Here is a 16,307-nt window from a genome sequence, read left to right on the forward strand (position 1 = left end):
GCTGTCATCTCCTCAACCACCTACACACTAAAACGCGACACCCTCTAGCTCCTTCAATGAAGCTCATTGTGGCCTTGTCTCTCGTGTCTGCCACGTTGGCAGCCGTGTCTGACCTGCCCGTTGACAGTCATGGTCTCGTTCAGCTCAATGACAAGCGCTACACAGCCCTGACTGCCGTTCCGCGCGAACATTACTCTGTTGTCCTCCTCACGGCCCTTGGCTCGCAATACAACTGTGCGTTCTGCAAGGAGTTTGATCCGCAGTTCAAGGCTATCGGGTCTACAGTTCGTGCAGCGCAGGCGTCGCGTGGCAAAAACACACCAGAAATCATCTTGGGCAATTTGGATTTCAGTGCTGGCCAAGAGACTTTTCAGAAGCTGCAAATCGCTAGTGCTCCCAACCTTTGGATCTATCCGCCCACCAAGGGCCCTCACGCCAAGGTTGCCAATGAGAATGAGTCTCCTGAGCCTATTCGATTTGATTTCGCTGGTAGTTCGCCTGAAGAGCTTGGCGATCAGGCCATGGAATGGATCAGCCAGATCACAGGCACAAAGATGAAGATCAAGCGTCCATTCGACTACTTGAAGTTTACACGCATGGTGGTGAGCATTGCAGCAATTATCGGCAGTCTCTACATATTCTACGCTGTCGCTGGAACCATCTTCTACTCTCGCCATTTCTGGGCAGTCTTGACAATTGGCGCTATCCTCATCTTCAACGGCGGTCAGATGTTTACTCAGATTCGACACATGCCATACAGTAGCCGTGGTGGCTACGTCGCTCAAGGCTTCCAAGAACAATTTGGCGCCGAGGTGCACATTGTTGCTGCGACATATGCCATCCTTGCCTTCTCCACCATTTCCTTGGCGATCAGTGTCCCACGTATCAAGCACGAAGGCACACAAGCTATGCTTGCAGGCGTGTGGGTAGTGATTCAAGTGATGGTCTTTAGCTTCTTGCTCCAGCTCTTCCGACAGAAGAATGGTGGCTACCCCTTCAAACTTCTTTTATAGGAGGATTGCTAGATCGTTTGCATTCTTAGAGCCTCGGCGCTTCGCCAATAAAGCGAACTATTTGAATCTGTCCGACTTGACCAATTTTGCACCAACCAGGATACTGCTTTGCAATCTGTTGGATAATTTGAAGAATCTCTGCCTCGCCTGTACGTGAACGAAGACTCGTCTTGAGATTATCCACCAGCTCGCGCATCCCAAGGCTCTTCGCTGCTGCTTTGGGTTTTGACGCCAATAACATCTTGATACTCATCATCGTTGCTGGTACGAGTGCCAGGACAGTCGCTTGTGTCAAATCTTCCGGAGTCTGCACGCCTTCTTCTAGCCTAGCGCGTTTTTTGGCAAGGATGCGATCGAGAAGTGCAGATTCACGCGCTTGAGCCGTACCGCGAAGGAGTGTACCGGGCTCTTCCATTCTTATTGCTGATTGAGCTGGTTTCTGCAATAGTGAACGTTTGCCCTCTGACAGTGCTGGTGTTCTTGATTGAACGACCAATTCAGGAAGCTGAGCAGATTGGCCTTGCCATCGTGCTAGGCATTCTTTGAAGTGCGCTAGACGCGCACTAGAGCCGACATGGCGCCCATTCTCCATGCCCTGCGGCGTGACGGACAGCGAAGGTATGAGATTTCCCTTGTGTAGAACCATGACAGGCTCAAATGTAAAAGCATCTGGTTGAACCCCAGCTATTTGAGCAAGATGAGAAAGGTTAAATTGACTTCTAGCAGTATAGGCAACAGCGTCTTGTAGCCCATGGAAACTGGGTGATGGGGACAGAGACGCAAGAAGGGCAGTCTCCAGGGCTTGAAACAGTCTAGCGAGCAAAGCCTTGCTCTCTTGGAAATCTGGAGGTGCTTTCACGTCTGTGTAGGGATTCTGGTCTTGAGCTACTGAAGATGGACGCCGCTGATGACGTTTCGAGGGAGAAGAGGCAGCATGAGGCACTTCTTCTGCTACATCATCCCTTCTCCGTTTAGTGTTTGAGCGAGAGAGCGTTGACATGGTATAGTTGAAGCTTTGGCTAAAGGTTATATGCTTTTGGTCGCGTCGAGTCGCAATCAAGAACCAGACGCGCCGTTCGACGACGAGATGGTCACGTCTATCTTGCGCCAACAAGAAACTGTCAAGGCCTTAAAGTGAATGATCAATGATTCAGAATGGTCATGAATATGCTTCTTGCAATTATAACATCTCTCAATAATGATCCCGTGTCTCCCCATTAAATTCAGCCTTCCCCTGTGTCTTGATATCCTGGTCCATACGCACCGTCCCTGCCGCAACCTTAACACCACCATGTATCCGATCCCATGTCGTCGGCTCATGTGTCGCAAAATGATGCGCCGGCTCTGTTGGATTTTGACCACGTTGCCGTCCTTCCTCAAAGCGATGTGAACCATCTGCATTACTTCCACTCGTATCCTTCGTCTTGCCATTGTCACCGCCAGCCTTGAGGCCGCGATCCGAAAACTCGTTATTGACACTGCGCATGGCCCCCTCCACTGCATCCGACTGGCCTGTCCCTACAGCGTCTGCTAATTCCTGTCCAAACTGCTCATGCTGCTTTTTACGATTCGCAATAGCAAAATCTCGCGCTGCATTGCCGTATCGCGCCAATAGCGCCTTTTGAAACTCCTTTGCAGGTTCAGGTAATCTCCGATCCCAAGTACTCGCTGTGCCCGTTGGAACGCGCATGCCATAACAGAGTGAGTTGGCGAGGAATTCTGATTCAGTCAGGAGTTGTGGGTTGATATCATTGCGCGCTGGATCGAGATTATTCTGGACAGTCTGGCCATTGCGTCCTTGCTTTTCAACCAGGTCTTCGTGTTGCTTGTTGGTGTTGTTATCCATTTGGTTTGTAGAGTCGACGGATGCGATTTGCTTGCCAGAGGAGCCGTGGTCTGCATCTCGAGAGCGATGCGACGGCGCATAGGAGATGGACATGGCTTTCCCGCTTATACAGCTCTTAGAGATGCTTGATGGTTGTTGCGAACAAGGAACTCTAGCTCAAACATGACGTAGCAAACAGATGAAGAGCGCTTCAGATGGGTCAAGGGACCATACAGTGGAAGTGCCTTGTGTATAGCTAGGCTTGGAGGGTAGAAGAGCAGGGTAAGTATACAGACATAGTCATACATGAGCTAGAAACATAATCGACATGAGCAGAAAAAGGAAAAGGAGAAGAAAGCTATAGACAGGGAAGAAGAAGCATCAAGTTCATCACATCTCCATGCGCCAGTCATTGTCGTCCTCTTGAATAGCAACACACCCATTGCCAGCGTAGATATCGTAATCGCCCTCTTGCGCATCCGGTCCGCGATCACCTTCAAAGATGATGGCGCCTGCTTTGCGCACACGATTCGCCCAAACGACTTCTTCGACATTGAGAACTTCCACGGCTGTGGGTCGTTCTGATGGATCAGGCGAGAGCATCCACTTGACAACACGATCAAGCCCACCTTGACCCAAATACCGATGCGGTGCAACATGCTCACCTTGAATCATCAACGCACCTTCATCAGAACTACTCAAACGTGGCGCATCCGATAAATCACCCGACCGCAATTTTTGCCAACTCGTGCCATTATCCGGCAAGACGATATTGGCAGCCACTTCGAAGATCATGAGACCCAGAGAGAAGATATCAACGGGTTTGTCGTAGATGCCAGAACTCAGGACTTCGGGGGCAATGTACTCACGATCCCCTTCACGTTCCGTGTGCGCCGGTGCAGGCCATGCACAACTCATGCCAAAATCGCCAATCTTGAGGACCCCTTCAAACGTAACAAGGATATTGGCTGGCTTCAGGTCGAGGTGCAGAAAGCCAGCGTCGTGGATATACGACACGCCAAGGCACAATTCCGTCAACACCTTCCAAACACGAAATTCATCCAGTCGAGATTGCTGACCAACATCTTGCAAAAAGACATCCAGCGAACCATTCTCACAAAAATCAGTCTGCATGTAGAGATGTGATTCTTCCTCCCACGAGGTAAAAAGTTCCAAGATGTGTTCATGCGGTCCGATCTTTTGCAGAATCTCGACTTCCTCAAGACGACGAAGCCGGCCTTGCGCTGTACCATGCCGCGTTTTACTCCTTTTAATAGCGAATTTGCGATGGGTCTTTCGTTCCTCGACACTGTAAACTTCACTGAATGCTCCACCACCGATACGTTTCACGTGATTGAAGCGCCGTTCGAGACATGCCGGGATGACGGTGATGGGTGACATGACAGTGGTTTCCGCGGGTGGTGGGCTGATGAGTGGAAAGTGCGTAATGCGTGAATGTGAAGGTGTCGATGTTCGTAAGGATAGGCGCGATGCATCCGGTATGCAGGTCTCTGTGGAGGGTAACATGTTCTTATGCTGATCTTGCGAGTTGGGTGAACCACCAAAAAGCGATCGTTTCCGCTTATCCACAGCAGGCGTAGGTTGTGCAGAGCCAGGGTATAAGACTTGTCGGCCACCAAGTCCAAAGAGTCCCTTTGTTGGTGTGAGTGGGAGCTGATCGAGATCTGTCGCAGAACTGGCATAGATGATGGACGACTCGCCCTCATTATCGACATAGAGGTGATATTCATCGAAGGAAGAAGAATCGCCATGGAGCATACTCGTACTGCCAGCAAAATCCTGGGTGGGTGCCGGTGTCCACGGACTAGCAGCAAAAAATTCCTTCCCACCGCTATTATGTGAAGGTGTCCCCGGCGTTGTTGGCAATGGACCATTGACTGGCCGTTTACAGGGTGTATCGGGTGTAGGTTTGATCCTCAGATGTTCCGCTGGTCGATTGCGCTTACTGAGTAAACCCGTTGACATGAAAGCCGTTTGCAATGGTTTGACTAGCTTGAGAGACGGCGTGTTGTAGTCTATTCTTGAATTGTCGAGGCCGAGTCGTATACTCGATAGGGAGAGATCGCCCGTGATGCCTGCTGTTTGGTCGAGTGCATTGCCGAGTGATACCTCTCCCTCGCTGCTAGACTGCGTTATACTCCCACGCGAAAAAGGATGCGGTGCGCGTGGTTTATGCTCGAAGCGCATGTTGGCCGCCGGTAGGATATGTGCCGATGGATTCGATAGTGCAGCCGCCGGTGTGCCGAACGGCGAATCGCGATGACCCGGTGGCAAGAAGTCATCGACAGACTGTTGCTTCCTGACTTGACCAAATCGTCTGGATCGCATCTGGCTCGGACTGCCCATGGATGTTTGATCGAGATTCATCAGCGCATCTGAGCGTTTGAGTGGCGATGGGCTGTTGACGAATCCATTGTGTTCCTGCAATGGAGCTACAGTGGGCGGTATGGCAATCGCCGTTGTTGCTCGTTTCCCGAGGGAGCCTGCGCGTCCACGGCTGTAGGGGACGGTGAAGTTTGGCTTGTCGGCTGAGGTGGATCGCTTATGTGCAGACATGACTGGCCTGGTTGCGACCTGGACCGTCACAGGCAGTAGAGACCCTGGGTCTGGTTGGTGAATAGTGATTACAGGGAGTATATGCTGTCGGGCCTAGTGAACAAGGGAGGAGGTGTGTGTATGGAGAGGGGGTGGTTGTCGGTTTGTGTTGTTTTGATTTGGGCGCGCGTCTTGGGTTGAGACTGAGGGAGTAGAACTACTGACTGCGACTGACTGACCTTGGACAACTTTTGATATTTCGTGGACAACACACACAAAGACTGCTACATCCTATAAGCTATAAGCTATACCTCGCAAGCTACTACTGAACACTGCTCTGCTCATCCATCAAGCTGCCACTGGCAGGACGGCCGCATGGTGACAGACACCTCGCGGCTCATTGTTCCAACGCTGCGGATGCAGCCACCCAGTCCAATTGAAGAGGAAGATGGCTCACCTGCCTCGACTCTCTCTGCGCTACCGACGAATGTCACTGCAGAGTTGTCTGAATCCCCCGCATCAAACGCATCTGCTCCAACAAGGGGCGCAACGGCGAGGGTCATGGCGAAACCCTCTACAGAGAGCACGGACGGCGCCTTACGTCCTGGCACAGCCACCTCTTCAGGCTTACTCACTGAATCGGATTCAGAGACAGGCGGCTATGCTTCATCGTTACTCAGTGCACATCGTCGCGTACCCCCTGCGGTCTCTACCACACTCGCTAGTGCAGAAGGACCTACAGCACGACCACCACAACCTGGCAGACTCAGTGTCTTCTCCCGCCGTGCAGCCAGTCGTTCCATCAATGAAGAACCAAAACGCACCATGACCATTGAAACGGAGACAGTCGCCAACATGTCAACCCTCAAAGCCGAACACTCGAGTCGTAGTCTTCGCAGTCGTGCTTCCACCGATACTGTCAGACCAAGCGCAAAGCCACCAAAGAAGAAAAAATCGAGGTTGGCTGTTGCTGGCGATCGTGCTAATACACCCATGGGACAAGCTGCTCAACATGTCCCTACCAAATCAGAGATCTTCGCTGCAACCATCACGCAAGCTGTTGATGAAAATGAAGACAGCGACAGCGACGAGACGTTTGTGTATGAATCGAATCCGAGATCTCCCAAACGACTGAGTAGAAGCCCGAGCTTGACATCGCTACATGGGACCAGCGCGCATAGTCATGCAGTCGGACCCTCCAGCCTTGCGCCAGGACTAGCAGTCGGTAGCGGCAGTAGTAGTGGCGGTGGAGTGGGTGTTCCCTCCCAGCATCACGCAGAGACAGGTCATCGCATTGCATCCCTCTCGCGCGATCTACGACATGCAAGCCGACGTGGCCATGCCATCTCTGGAAAGCGAAGCATGAAATTTGCGCATCCACAGGATGAAGATCGGCGTGTCAGCTATACATTGCGTGGGTATCCCGGGTCAGCGACACCAGGGCAAGATACAACATCACCTTTTAGATCGCCGAGACTACGACCTGGATTGGAGCGAAAGGGATCGAGTCCGCATTCTAGCGGCCATAACTCACCGCGACAACTTTCACGTCCTGCTTCACCGTATGGCACGAGTGGCGCGAAAAAGGCTCGTGGACCGAAACAGTTCAATGCGTGGTCCTTGTATGAAGATGAGGAGAATGGAGTTGGTTCTGAACGTACACCGTTCCTTCGACGTGGTGAAAGTCAATCAGGGATGCATACCGCGTATGGAACGACACAAGGTCATCACAGGAATAAATCTGCTTCTCTCTTTGCAGGGGTTCCCTTTCTCATGGCGATTGTGTGCCTTATGCTCGTTGTCCTGATGCTCGGCGCTGCTGTGCTCTCTACCACACAACCACTCCGCAATGTCAAAGTCCTCGACCTCTCCCACGTCCTTGTATCAAAGCAAGAACTCATCTTTGATGTGGTTGTTCAAGCCATCAACCCCAATGCACTCGCAGTACAGGTTAATGAAGTGGAAATCTCAGTGTTTGCAGAGTCACCGTATGTACGAGACGTACCGTTGCCTTCTTGGTGGCATACAGGAAGCGGTGAAGATTCTACAACCCTTCTACTTGGTCGTGTGTATGAATTCGATGCAGCGTTGTTATTCGAGTCACGCTTCTACAATGGTAGTGTGAGTACTCCGCATGGTGCACTACGGCTTGAGAAACCTGGCAATTCAACAGATGATGGGGATGGGCATCTTGTTTGGGAGCGTGTTATTCAGCACCCATTCCAGCTGATTGTTCGGGGTGTCTTGAGGTATCGCAGTAGTTGGCTCAGTCACTTGACACGCACGGTGGAGATCTCCAAGAGTGTTCGTGTGAATCCTGCAAAACATGGCATGGAGGAAGATGCATCATAGCTGTTTGTTACTCGACTTTGGTCTTTTTGGCTTCCCCTTCAGCATGCGACAGCTTTGTCTCGTTTAATAGAAATTCGAATGAATGAATGCATCCTGTCTACAGCTCATTAGAGAAGGCTTCATGGGCTTTTCATGATTCAGTAGTGTCTCCCAACGCGTCTCTGTTCAGCAGCCAATAAGGATCACTTCACCCTTAGCCCAGCTGTAGATTCTGCTTAGTCTTTGACTTTTTTGTAGCATGTCTGGAGCTTCCATTGGAGATATGATGGCCTGAATACCAAAGCCATGAAAGCCATGATCAAGTAAGGTGTCAGCTTCATTTCGTCGCGTCCAACCAAAAACACAAAAACAAAAAGGGCGACAAAGGCAGACAACAACACTCAAAGCAACCACGCATCATGTCCCTCGAGGGCTGTGTCGCATCCCTTCGCGCCTCCTGCACAACCCTCCAAAACAGCCTCGACATCTTCCACGACAGTATCGCTGATTTCCCACGCCTACACACCGTCCTTGCCAACACGCGTCATTTCGAATTACTCCCAGAATCACACGTCTTGGCAGCGCAACGTGAGCTTGTTGCTGAGATTGGTCCGTTGCGGGAGGAATTACTCGGTCGAGCACAGAAATGGGTGACGGGTGAGGAACGACGTGAACAAGGTTTGAAGAGTAAAGTGGCCTTGAATAAAGTACGACTACAATCAACAACCTCCAGTACGAGTACAAGTGCGAGTGCGAGTGTGAAAGAGGCAAGTGGGCATGAAGCAGCGGGTCAGGCAGAGCGTGCTGAACGGATGCGTCTACTCAGAGCAAAGAAGGCACGGTTGCAATATCAACTCAAGACAATCGAGCTGGAGAATGTCGGTCGCAAGACACGCATGAGTCTCGCACCGCGGAGTCACATGCCGTAGCAATCATAGCAAGGATCAAGAATGGATAAAAGATGATGAAGTATTTTGTGTATTTCGCTAAAACAAGAGCGATGCAGAGCCACCCTTGAGTTGTGCAGTCATAAAGACATGGATGGTTTGATGGAAGAGCAAAGAGCAAAGAATATCTACTTTGCCTTGAAACCACGAGACTTTCGGCGACCACGCGCAATTTCCTGCGTCTTGCGCTTGCCATTGCCCTTGAGCACGTACGGCGCCGAGTGAGAACCAGGGTGCATGTTGGTGTGCCTGAGGGTTTCACGCCATCGTGAACCACGGAGCAAGACAACATTGCTGCCAGTTGGGGAACGAGCGGCCAACTGGTCGAATGTCAAGCACTCACCACCGGCCTTCTCAATGCGCGCACGAGCAGAGGTGGTGAAACGAAGAGCGGCAATGGAGAGTTTGGGGGTTTGCAACATGCGCACATCATCGGTGATGGTACCGACAACAGCAACAGTCTGGTCCTTGCCGTTGAGCTCGCGAACGACCTTGGAGATGGACATGGGAGGTCGGTTGGTCTTTGACATGAAGAGACGACGGAGGATGACCTTGTTGAATTTGCTGTCCGTCCTGCGGGAGAGGAACCGGTATAGCTTGACGAGGAGGGCGAGGTAGACGTTGTCTGACTTGGGTGCCTGACGTGCGCCCTTCTTGACGTGGTGCTTTTGGATATCGAGACCCATGTTTGCTAGAACGTTAGTCTTTGAGCTTTTGCACTGGGGGGCGGAGCGAGAGGGAAGTAGGGAAGGATGGAGATGAGCATTGCAGCATGCACAGAGCTACATGAGCCGACACGCCTGTATACGCCTGCATACGCCTGGGCATTCAGCACCGTCGCTCAATCGAGTGCAGCTGAAGGCCGATGCTGCTGCACTGCCCATCACCATCCAATCCCTCCTGGTCCCTCATGAACGTATCCGCCCCACCTGATGCTGCGTACCTGCTTTTGTCTGTCTGCCTGGGTACTCTGTCTGTCTGTCTCTTGTCTGTCTGCTGCTTGTTGCTGCTGCTTCTCTTTTCCTGTTTACTCGCAGCAGTCACAGGCACGAGATCAGATGGGCATTATTCTCACGGTATCGGACACTCCCGGAACTACTCAACACTACTTACTCACTAGCTATAGTTACTGGTAAGAGAGAGAAGTAGAGAGATCACCATGGCATCCCCTATAAAAGTACAGCCGCAGCCACCAGACACCGCCGTCCAACACACATCCATCTCCCTCCTCCCACAAACCCTCATCGACGCAATGCGATCCAACGTCACCGTCAACTTCATTGCAGGCGGCATGGCAGGCTGTGTCTCACGCACAGTCGTCTCGCCCCTCGAACGCATGAAGATCCTCTTCCAAATCCAATCACCAGGGTCACAAGCCTACAATGGCGTATGGCCAACCCTCGTCAAGATGTGGAAGGAAGAAGGTTGGCGGGGGTATATGCGCGGCAATGGCAGTAATTGTCTGCGCATCTTCCCCTACAGCGCCATTCAATTCGCCTCCTACAACCTCTACAAGCCCTTCTTCCTCTCTCAAGGCGACGCGGAATTGTCCGTCGTGATGAAGTTGGTGGCAGGTGGACTTGCCGGTATCACTTCAGTCGCCTTCACCTACCCACTCGACATCACCCGCACCCGTCTCTCCATCCAATGCGCAGACTTTGCAAACCTCCCAAAACACAAGCAACAAGCCTTACCCGGCATGTGGGGTGTCATGAAACAAATATACAATCTCGAAGGCGGGATGCGTGGACTCTATCGCGGCATCATGCCCACCATCTACGGCGTCGCACCTTATGTCGGTATCAACTTTGCAGTTTATGAAAGTGTCCGTAAACACTTTGTCACACTAGAAGGCGGAGAACCCACCGCATTGCAGAAACTTGCAAGTGGTGCTATTTCCGGTGGTGTTGCACAATTCATGACATATCCATTTGATGTGCTACGGAGACGCTTCCAAGTCAATATGGTGATGGGGAATGGGTATACCAGTGTTTGGCATGCTTGCCGCACCATTGCAGCGAAAGAGGGACTCAAAGGTTTCTACAAGGGCATTGCTGCCAACTTGCTCAAAGTGGTCCCTTCCATGAGTTCTTCCTTCCTCACATTTGAGATGACCCGGAGTTATCTTCTCAAATTGTAATGATCCGCATGGCTTGTACGACATTGTTTATTTTCTTGATAGCATTAGAGCGAGGCATGGCATTGTAATGATATTTCAACTAAACTCCCTATACAATCACAACTTGAATTCAGGCGTCTTTTCAGCCTCAAGCATCTGTCGTAACCGCAAGATTGCCAAATACTCAATCAACCGCTTCTTGACTTTCTCCAAGCCAAAGTGATCGTCATCCAGTTGTCGTCGTGCAGCTTCAATGGAGGTCCGTTCAAGCGCTTGGCTCTGCGACTGTTTCAGCCAGGGAACTTCCAGGATATGATCCAAATACGTCCGAATGACCTGATACTCTGCCTGTTGTGGCTGCATGCGCTTCAATCGTTTCAATTCCTTTGTGGCGACTGTTCGTGCTTCAGTCGATAATTCAGCGGCATCGATGCGTTTCTGCAACTCACTTGCATCATCTTCCTCTTCACCACCATCATCACCCGTTGCTTGTGATAATTCCTTCTTGATAGCGCTGAGTTTTTGTCGAAGGATATACTCCTTTTGTTGCTTGTTGAGGGTCTGATCCACCGTACTGCTAATCTTGCGCGTCACCTTGATGGTATTCAATTGCCGTGAAACGAGTTCATGCACTTTCCCAACACGCTCAGAGACATCTGTTGCTTGTAGAATTGCGATTTTCTCCTCATAAGATCCTTCCACGACAGAAGACATCAAATCGCATAATTGACCGGCATTATCACCATTCGCCTTACCAATGAAATTCTCCAACCGTCTCAACAACACAGCCGGTAATTTCAAACCTTTGAGTGTTGTGATGAGTTCAGTCGAGGCTCCCTTGAGTGACGCCAATCGTGTCTGTGCATCCATATCCGTCGTTGCAAGTGGACCATCCTTGAAATACGTCACCTGCGCTTCCAACATCCCTGACCCATCTTTCGCAACATGACATGCATCCATTCGAATGCGAGAACGACCTTCAATCACGGCAATCACCGTTCCGTTCGTTCGTTCCATTCGGATAAGACGACCGAGACAGCCATACGTCGCGAGATTCGCTTTGATTTCAGAAATGGAGGCAGTGATTGGATCTGCAGTCCTTGTGGAATCGAGGCGTTGTGGGATACAAGCGATGAGTGGAGACGGGTCTGTTGCGTAGACGAGGGAGGAGAGATGCGCTGCTGTGTCTTTACGATCGACAACGAGGCGTAGAACCAGGGAGGGGAAGAGGATGGATTCTTTGAGAAGGGGAATCACTGGAAGGATGGCGGGCGTTGCTGCGGCCATATGAGCGCTGCGCTGTACTGGATGAGCTGAGGGAGATGGTCGGGGTGAGTAGCTTCTTCATGTATGCGGGGAGGCGACTCGTTGCGTAATCTGGAGGCACGTGAGAAAAAGAAACAAATAGAAACAACTTACTCAGTCCTACTACAATTACCGCTACTTGCTCTTTTATCGATATTTGAGTATTCTGCTGCTGACATGCAAGCTCGTATCATACTCGATACCAGCTCCTCTGCTCCTCCCGTCCAAGGCTCACTTCTACCCTGCCTCGTCAAATACTCCGGCCCTGCACCTGTCGCTGACCACTTCCACCCAGTTGAACTTGATCAAGTTGCAGGAGAAGTCGCAGGTCCTCAAAAAGAAGCTTATTTCCGAGGCAGACGACTCCTTGGCAGTGATGTTGCTATTCCTACCGGCTATAAAGCTTTCGTCCTTGACAATTCTGCTCAGGCACAAACACAGCCAATGAGCAGACGGGAAGAGGACGAAGATGAAGCAGAGTTGGAAGAAGTACGCACATTCAAGGTACAGGCAGCTTTGAGCAGTTTGACTTGTTATGGAAATGCCAACCTACCCGACCCCAAAGCGCCAGTCAATAAGATTGAAGCCTGGTTGGCACTCTCTCAGGTCTTACACAATACATCAAATCCCGCTTGAGCTGTATACATGTCACCAGGCATCTATTCACCATCCAATACCATCTGCGCTGTACCACCAACAATCAGCTCTGCTATTGCAGGGTACCCATTTTGTTCATGAGTGATTGTGGATCCTCCCAAAACACGCTCATCATCATGACGCAACAAATACGCACGTTCCATGGTCGAGAGCGCTTCAATCGAATCTACCTGCAACGATGCAGGTAACGGCGTTCCCGAACAAACACCATGCCGCTTGCAAAATTTGAGAAAGACTTGCCAGTGTGGATCACTTGCCAATAAGGACGCATTGCCAATCACAACACACAATTGTTTTGCACGAGTCAGGGCAACATTCATGCGTCTTTTTTGGTTGATGAGACCGAGATTTGCAGTGAGATCGCCATCGAGGAAGCGTTCTTGTGCTCGCACAAGACAAACAATCACAACTTGAGCTTCTGCACCTTGGTAATCTTCCACGGTACCCACACCTACGGCAGCAAGTTGGACAGCACGCAAAGCGAAGCGAATCTTGACGACTTGTTCGCGAAATGGAGCAATCACGGCAATATCCTTCGGTTGTACCCATTCTTGCAACTTCAAGATGCGTTCCTTGATGAGCTTGATTTCTGCTGTATTGTACCAGGAATGCACGACATTCAAGTCTGTCATCTCTTCCTTACCCTCGTGTGCAATAAATTCCACAGGGATGCGACCCAGCCGTGTCGCAACGCCATCGACATCTGTCGCGCAAGCAGCTAAACTCGAGTCATACGACAAGAAACTCGGCACCATCAAAATTGCCGGATGTGAGCGATAATTGCGATAGAGGTTGCAGAATGGTGGATAAGCAAATGGTAACGCAGGCCGAGGATTCTTCATGAGGTTTCGCCGTGCGTACGGATGATCGCAGTACACGCTTCGATCCATGAGCCTTTCAAACAGCGAAACATCCAATCCCTTTTGGCGTGCAACACTTGATTCGAGTTGAGGACCCAATTGCTTGTGGTCTGCAGCGAGCACAACAGACACGCCGGGGTACTCAACAACGCGCAAAACAGCAATCGTCTCTGGCTCGCCTGCTTGTCCTGCCTCGTCAATGAAGAGATGTGTAAAATGAGGCTTGATGGTGTGCTGCATAGCCGGATGCAACCATTGCACCTTTTGCATCGCTTGTGCCTCAAATTTGGCTAAATCTAAATTGCGACACCTATTTTGTGTGAGCTCGCAGATTGCTGTGCACGTACCAACAATGACGCGATACCGCATCAGCTGTTGAAAAGTTGGCATTGTGAAAGACCCATCCGTGACATGGCAAAACGGCAACAACGGCTCAGGCACCTCTGCGAACGTCCGATTGTCGAGGTTCAGCACAAGTAAATCTGCCGGGTTGCGAATATGCGCAATGAGGCGCATGGCGATTGTGTCAGCAGCCGTATTGCTTGGCCCACACGCTAGAACATGTGCGTCTGGTTTGTCTAACAGCACTTGCAAGATTGCTTCGCAGACAGTCTTCGTCTTGCCTGTCCCAGCAGGACCGTGTAAGCACCAAGGAATCTCATCTCCATACGGACGATGAACGACGTCTTGTACTGCTTTTTGTTGTTCTAGGTTGAGTGACTTGTCATACCACTTGAAGGGCAGCAATCGTGTCAACTCTGTCTGTATACGTCCATGATGGGGTTTCGGATTGAGATGCGAATGCATCCAAGTCGACGCATCCAGAGCTGCAGCAGCAAGCTCGTGTTTGATGTTAAACATGGTCTTGCTGTTGTAGAAGAACTCGAGGTTGAACCGGCCAGAGTGGTACCAGATGTCCGGTATCTGCAGGATGACTTTACCTTTACGACGTTCACAAGCATACACGCGTGCAGTATAGATGTAGCCATCTGCCATCTGCCGTTCAGGAATCAATTGACGCAGCTGAACCAAGTCACCCGGCATTGCTGGTGGTGTGAATTCTTGGACACCAGGCACTTCACAGACATAAAGTCCGCTGGGTGCGTCTGCGCGTTCCAGAGGTAGCAGAGCCGTATCATAACGGTTGTACGTAGCAAATCTAGCATATTGTGCTTCAAGCTCTAGGTCACACAAGCTCTCGAGATGCTTTAGATAGAGCTGCACGAAGGTGAGCTCTTCGGTGCTTTTCTGTTCCTTGGGCTTCTCAGACCATAGAGAAGGTTCTGACCAGGATGTAATCCACGCCTCGTAGTCGTGTTCATGCTCCTTGGGCTGCAGCGGTATATATGTACCAGCAGACTGATTGACCTTGAGCTGCCAAGCAGGCACATAGGCCGAGGCGTACAAGTCCAGCGACTGCTGCTTGATGGGCTCTCCAGTCACACCTGGAGGCCTCGATGGTGCCATGACCGCTGAGACAGCTGCTCAGGGGCTTATCACCTCCTGAACAACGACTTCGTCGCCTGCCACCGTCGTCTCTTGCATGAAAGCGCGAAATTGTCGAGATCAAACCGCGACAAAACAAGCAACACCGAGAAGTGGGTGCATGCGCTGAGCCAGGCACAAGGCTGTCGACACAGATGGACCAGTATGCTGCGCTACGGAACTCCATCTATAGTGCAGTCCAGGAGTACGAGTCCTACAAGTCGCAGAGCATCGATACAAAATCACCAAGGCTCGAGCAAGCTACCAATCGCCCATCAAGTGGTCTCCATGGGCGACCAGGATTAGGCTCAGCTGGTAGCTCGCGTAATGTCAGCCGCGAGCAACTGCCGACACTGTCTAGTCTGCATGCGAGCGAGCGACAAGACCGAGAGACATCTTTGCCATCCCCCTCCTTGCCTGATCGCCGCGATGCTGGATCACCCTCGCCAACACGGAGCGCTCCAGCGGGCGGATTCGACGAGTTTCTTGCAGCTGCCGAGTCATACGAGTCGCAGACCCTGCTTATTGATCTGCTGTATCTACAAGGAATCGTCGATTTTATGCGCTCAGAGCATCCCTATACCTCCAACACGCTGCGTAAAGCCATGGACGCTCGTAACAAGGATAAGCGTAAACTATGGCAGATTTATACAAATGAGATGCAGGGCCTTGCAAGAGCCTACTCGTCTGGTAAGCCCCTGCCAAGTCCTGTAACATCCTCTCTACGCAAGCAGAGCGCTCGCTACGATGTGCTCAAGGTACAGATTGCAGAGTGCAAGAAGGAACTTCGGCATACGCTGCTCAAACTCGATAAGCAAGAACAGACGTGTGCAGAAACAGTCATGGATGCGCTGGTGCATCTGCACAGACAAGCGATTATGGATGCGCGGCGGCGTTATGCCATGGCCGACCCCATCCACGACAAGACAACACCGATCGAGGCGCATAATGAACGTGCGCGTGTCTTCAACCAGATTGTCAAGTTTGTGGCTGATGACCTGAGACGGATAGAGACGCTCATGCGTCATACGGGTGGTGCCTCAGGAGGACATGGCGTGCCTGCTACGGGCAAGGACAAGAAGAAAGGAGCCGGCGTGGTCGAGGCTGTTGAGGCCTTGAATCTTCCAGACTATCCACCCTTCAACTGAGGCCTTTGACCTGGAGTAGTTCTCGTCTGTACACTTCCGTATTTATATTTCAAATCTCAAA

At 51.2% G+C, this 16,307-nt stretch overlaps 12 protein-coding genes across 12 annotated transcripts; 6 read left to right on the forward strand and 6 right to left on the reverse strand.

Annotated features, from left to right (window-relative positions):
• Nucleotides 1-56: 56 nt before the first annotated feature.
• Nucleotides 57-1,013, forward strand: BCR37DRAFT_345538 (uncharacterized protein; the record flags this gene model as incomplete). The annotated part of the gene is made up of 1 exon (XM_040867630.1): nt 57-1,013. One exon carries the CDS (start codon nt 57-59, stop codon nt 1,011-1,013), a length of 957 nt encoding a protein of 318 aa, XP_040726359.1.
• Nucleotides 1,014-1,038: 25 nt separating this feature from the next.
• Nucleotides 1,039-2,013, reverse strand: BCR37DRAFT_391930 (uncharacterized protein; the record flags this gene model as incomplete). The annotated part of the gene is made up of 1 exon (XM_040871077.1): nt 1,039-2,013. One exon carries the CDS (start codon nt 2,011-2,013, stop codon nt 1,039-1,041), a length of 975 nt encoding a protein of 324 aa, XP_040726360.1.
• Nucleotides 2,014-2,183: 170 nt separating this feature from the next.
• On the reverse strand, nt 2,184-3,038 carry BCR37DRAFT_264284 (uncharacterized protein). Its single transcript, XM_040866734.1, has one exon. The coding sequence runs from the start codon at nt 2,950-2,952 to the stop codon at nt 2,206-2,208; it is 747 nt and encodes a 248-aa protein (XP_040726361.1). The 5' UTR covers nt 2,953-3,038; the 3' UTR covers nt 2,184-2,205.
• A 280-nt stretch (nt 3,039-3,318) lies between these two features.
• BCR37DRAFT_340758 (kinase-like domain-containing protein) lies at nt 3,319-4,023 on the reverse strand (the record flags this gene model as incomplete). Its single annotated transcript, XM_040867374.1, has 1 exon — nt 3,319-4,023. A coding segment is annotated over one exon (705 nt), but the record flags the coding sequence as incomplete, so codon positions are not given.
• Nucleotides 4,024-5,446: 1,423 nt separating this feature from the next.
• On the forward strand, nt 5,447-8,163 carry BCR37DRAFT_264838 (vacuolar segregation subunit 7-domain-containing protein). Its single transcript, XM_040866738.1, has one exon. It carries the CDS (start codon nt 5,770-5,772, stop codon nt 7,744-7,746), a length of 1,977 nt encoding a protein of 658 aa, XP_040726363.1. The 5' UTR covers nt 5,447-5,769; the 3' UTR covers nt 7,747-8,163.
• BCR37DRAFT_339588 (DASH complex subunit Spc19) lies at nt 8,151-8,573 on the forward strand (the record flags this gene model as incomplete). Its single annotated transcript, XM_040867335.1, has 1 exon — nt 8,151-8,573. A coding segment is annotated over one exon (423 nt), but the record flags the coding sequence as incomplete, so codon positions are not given.
• Nucleotides 8,574-8,800: 227 nt separating this feature from the next.
• BCR37DRAFT_391935 (50S ribosomal protein L18e) lies at nt 8,801-9,358 on the reverse strand (the record flags this gene model as incomplete). Its single annotated transcript, XM_040871078.1, has 1 exon — nt 8,801-9,358. One exon carries the CDS (start codon nt 9,356-9,358, stop codon nt 8,801-8,803), a length of 558 nt encoding a protein of 185 aa, XP_040726365.1.
• A 413-nt stretch (nt 9,359-9,771) lies between these two features.
• Nucleotides 9,772-10,901, forward strand: BCR37DRAFT_378369 (putative mitochondrial carrier protein). The gene has a single exon (XM_040869031.1). It carries the CDS (start codon nt 9,832-9,834, stop codon nt 10,810-10,812), a length of 981 nt encoding a protein of 326 aa, XP_040726366.1. The 5' UTR covers nt 9,772-9,831; the 3' UTR covers nt 10,813-10,901.
• On the reverse strand, nt 10,861-12,176 carry BCR37DRAFT_264944 (ATP-dependent protease La domain-containing protein). Its single transcript, XM_040866739.1, has one exon. The coding sequence runs from the start codon at nt 12,076-12,078 to the stop codon at nt 10,909-10,911; it is 1,170 nt and encodes a 389-aa protein (XP_040726367.1). The 5' UTR covers nt 12,079-12,176; the 3' UTR covers nt 10,861-10,908.
• A 97-nt stretch (nt 12,177-12,273) lies between these two features.
• On the forward strand, nt 12,274-12,732 carry BCR37DRAFT_391938 (ribonuclease H2, subunit C; the record flags this gene model as incomplete). The annotated part of the gene is made up of 1 exon (XM_040871079.1): nt 12,274-12,732. The coding sequence occupies one exon, from the start codon at nt 12,274-12,276 to the stop codon at nt 12,730-12,732; it is 459 nt and encodes a 152-aa protein (XP_040726368.1).
• Nucleotides 12,733-12,755: 23 nt separating this feature from the next.
• BCR37DRAFT_386525 (P-loop containing nucleoside triphosphate hydrolase protein) lies at nt 12,756-14,886 on the reverse strand (the record flags this gene model as incomplete). Its single annotated transcript, XM_040870446.1, has 2 exons — nt 12,756-14,831; nt 14,884-14,886. The coding sequence occupies 2 exons, from the start codon at nt 14,884-14,886 to the stop codon at nt 12,756-12,758; spliced, it is 2,079 nt and encodes a 692-aa protein (XP_040726369.1).
• Nucleotides 14,887-15,253: 367 nt separating this feature from the next.
• Nucleotides 15,254-16,246, forward strand: BCR37DRAFT_391940 (uncharacterized protein; the record flags this gene model as incomplete). Its single annotated transcript, XM_040871080.1, has 1 exon — nt 15,254-16,246. The coding sequence occupies one exon, from the start codon at nt 15,254-15,256 to the stop codon at nt 16,244-16,246; it is 993 nt and encodes a 330-aa protein (XP_040726370.1).
• Between the last annotated feature and the right edge of the window lie 61 nt (nt 16,247-16,307).

Source organism: Protomyces lactucae-debilis, assembly GCF_002105105.1.
Source record: "Protomyces lactucae-debilis strain 12-1054 chromosome Unknown BCR37scaffold_6, whole genome shotgun sequence".
NCBI lineage: Eukaryota > Fungi > Ascomycota > Taphrinomycetes > Taphrinales > Protomycetaceae > Protomyces > Protomyces lactucae-debilis.

Excerpts from the sequence above, each read along its gene's own strand:
- BCR37DRAFT_264284 (XM_040866734.1), bottom strand. The coding sequence starts at position 2,952 with ATGTCCATCTCCTATGCGCCGTCGCATCGCTCTCGAGATGCAGACCAC.
- BCR37DRAFT_264838 (XM_040866738.1), top strand. The coding sequence starts at position 5,770 with ATGGTGACAGACACCTCGCGGCTCATTGTTCCAACGCTGCGGATGCAG.
- BCR37DRAFT_378369 (XM_040869031.1), top strand. The coding sequence starts at position 9,832 with ATGGCATCCCCTATAAAAGTACAGCCGCAGCCACCAGACACCGCCGTC.
- BCR37DRAFT_264944 (XM_040866739.1), bottom strand. The coding sequence starts at position 12,078 with ATGGCCGCAGCAACGCCCGCCATCCTTCCAGTGATTCCCCTTCTCAAA.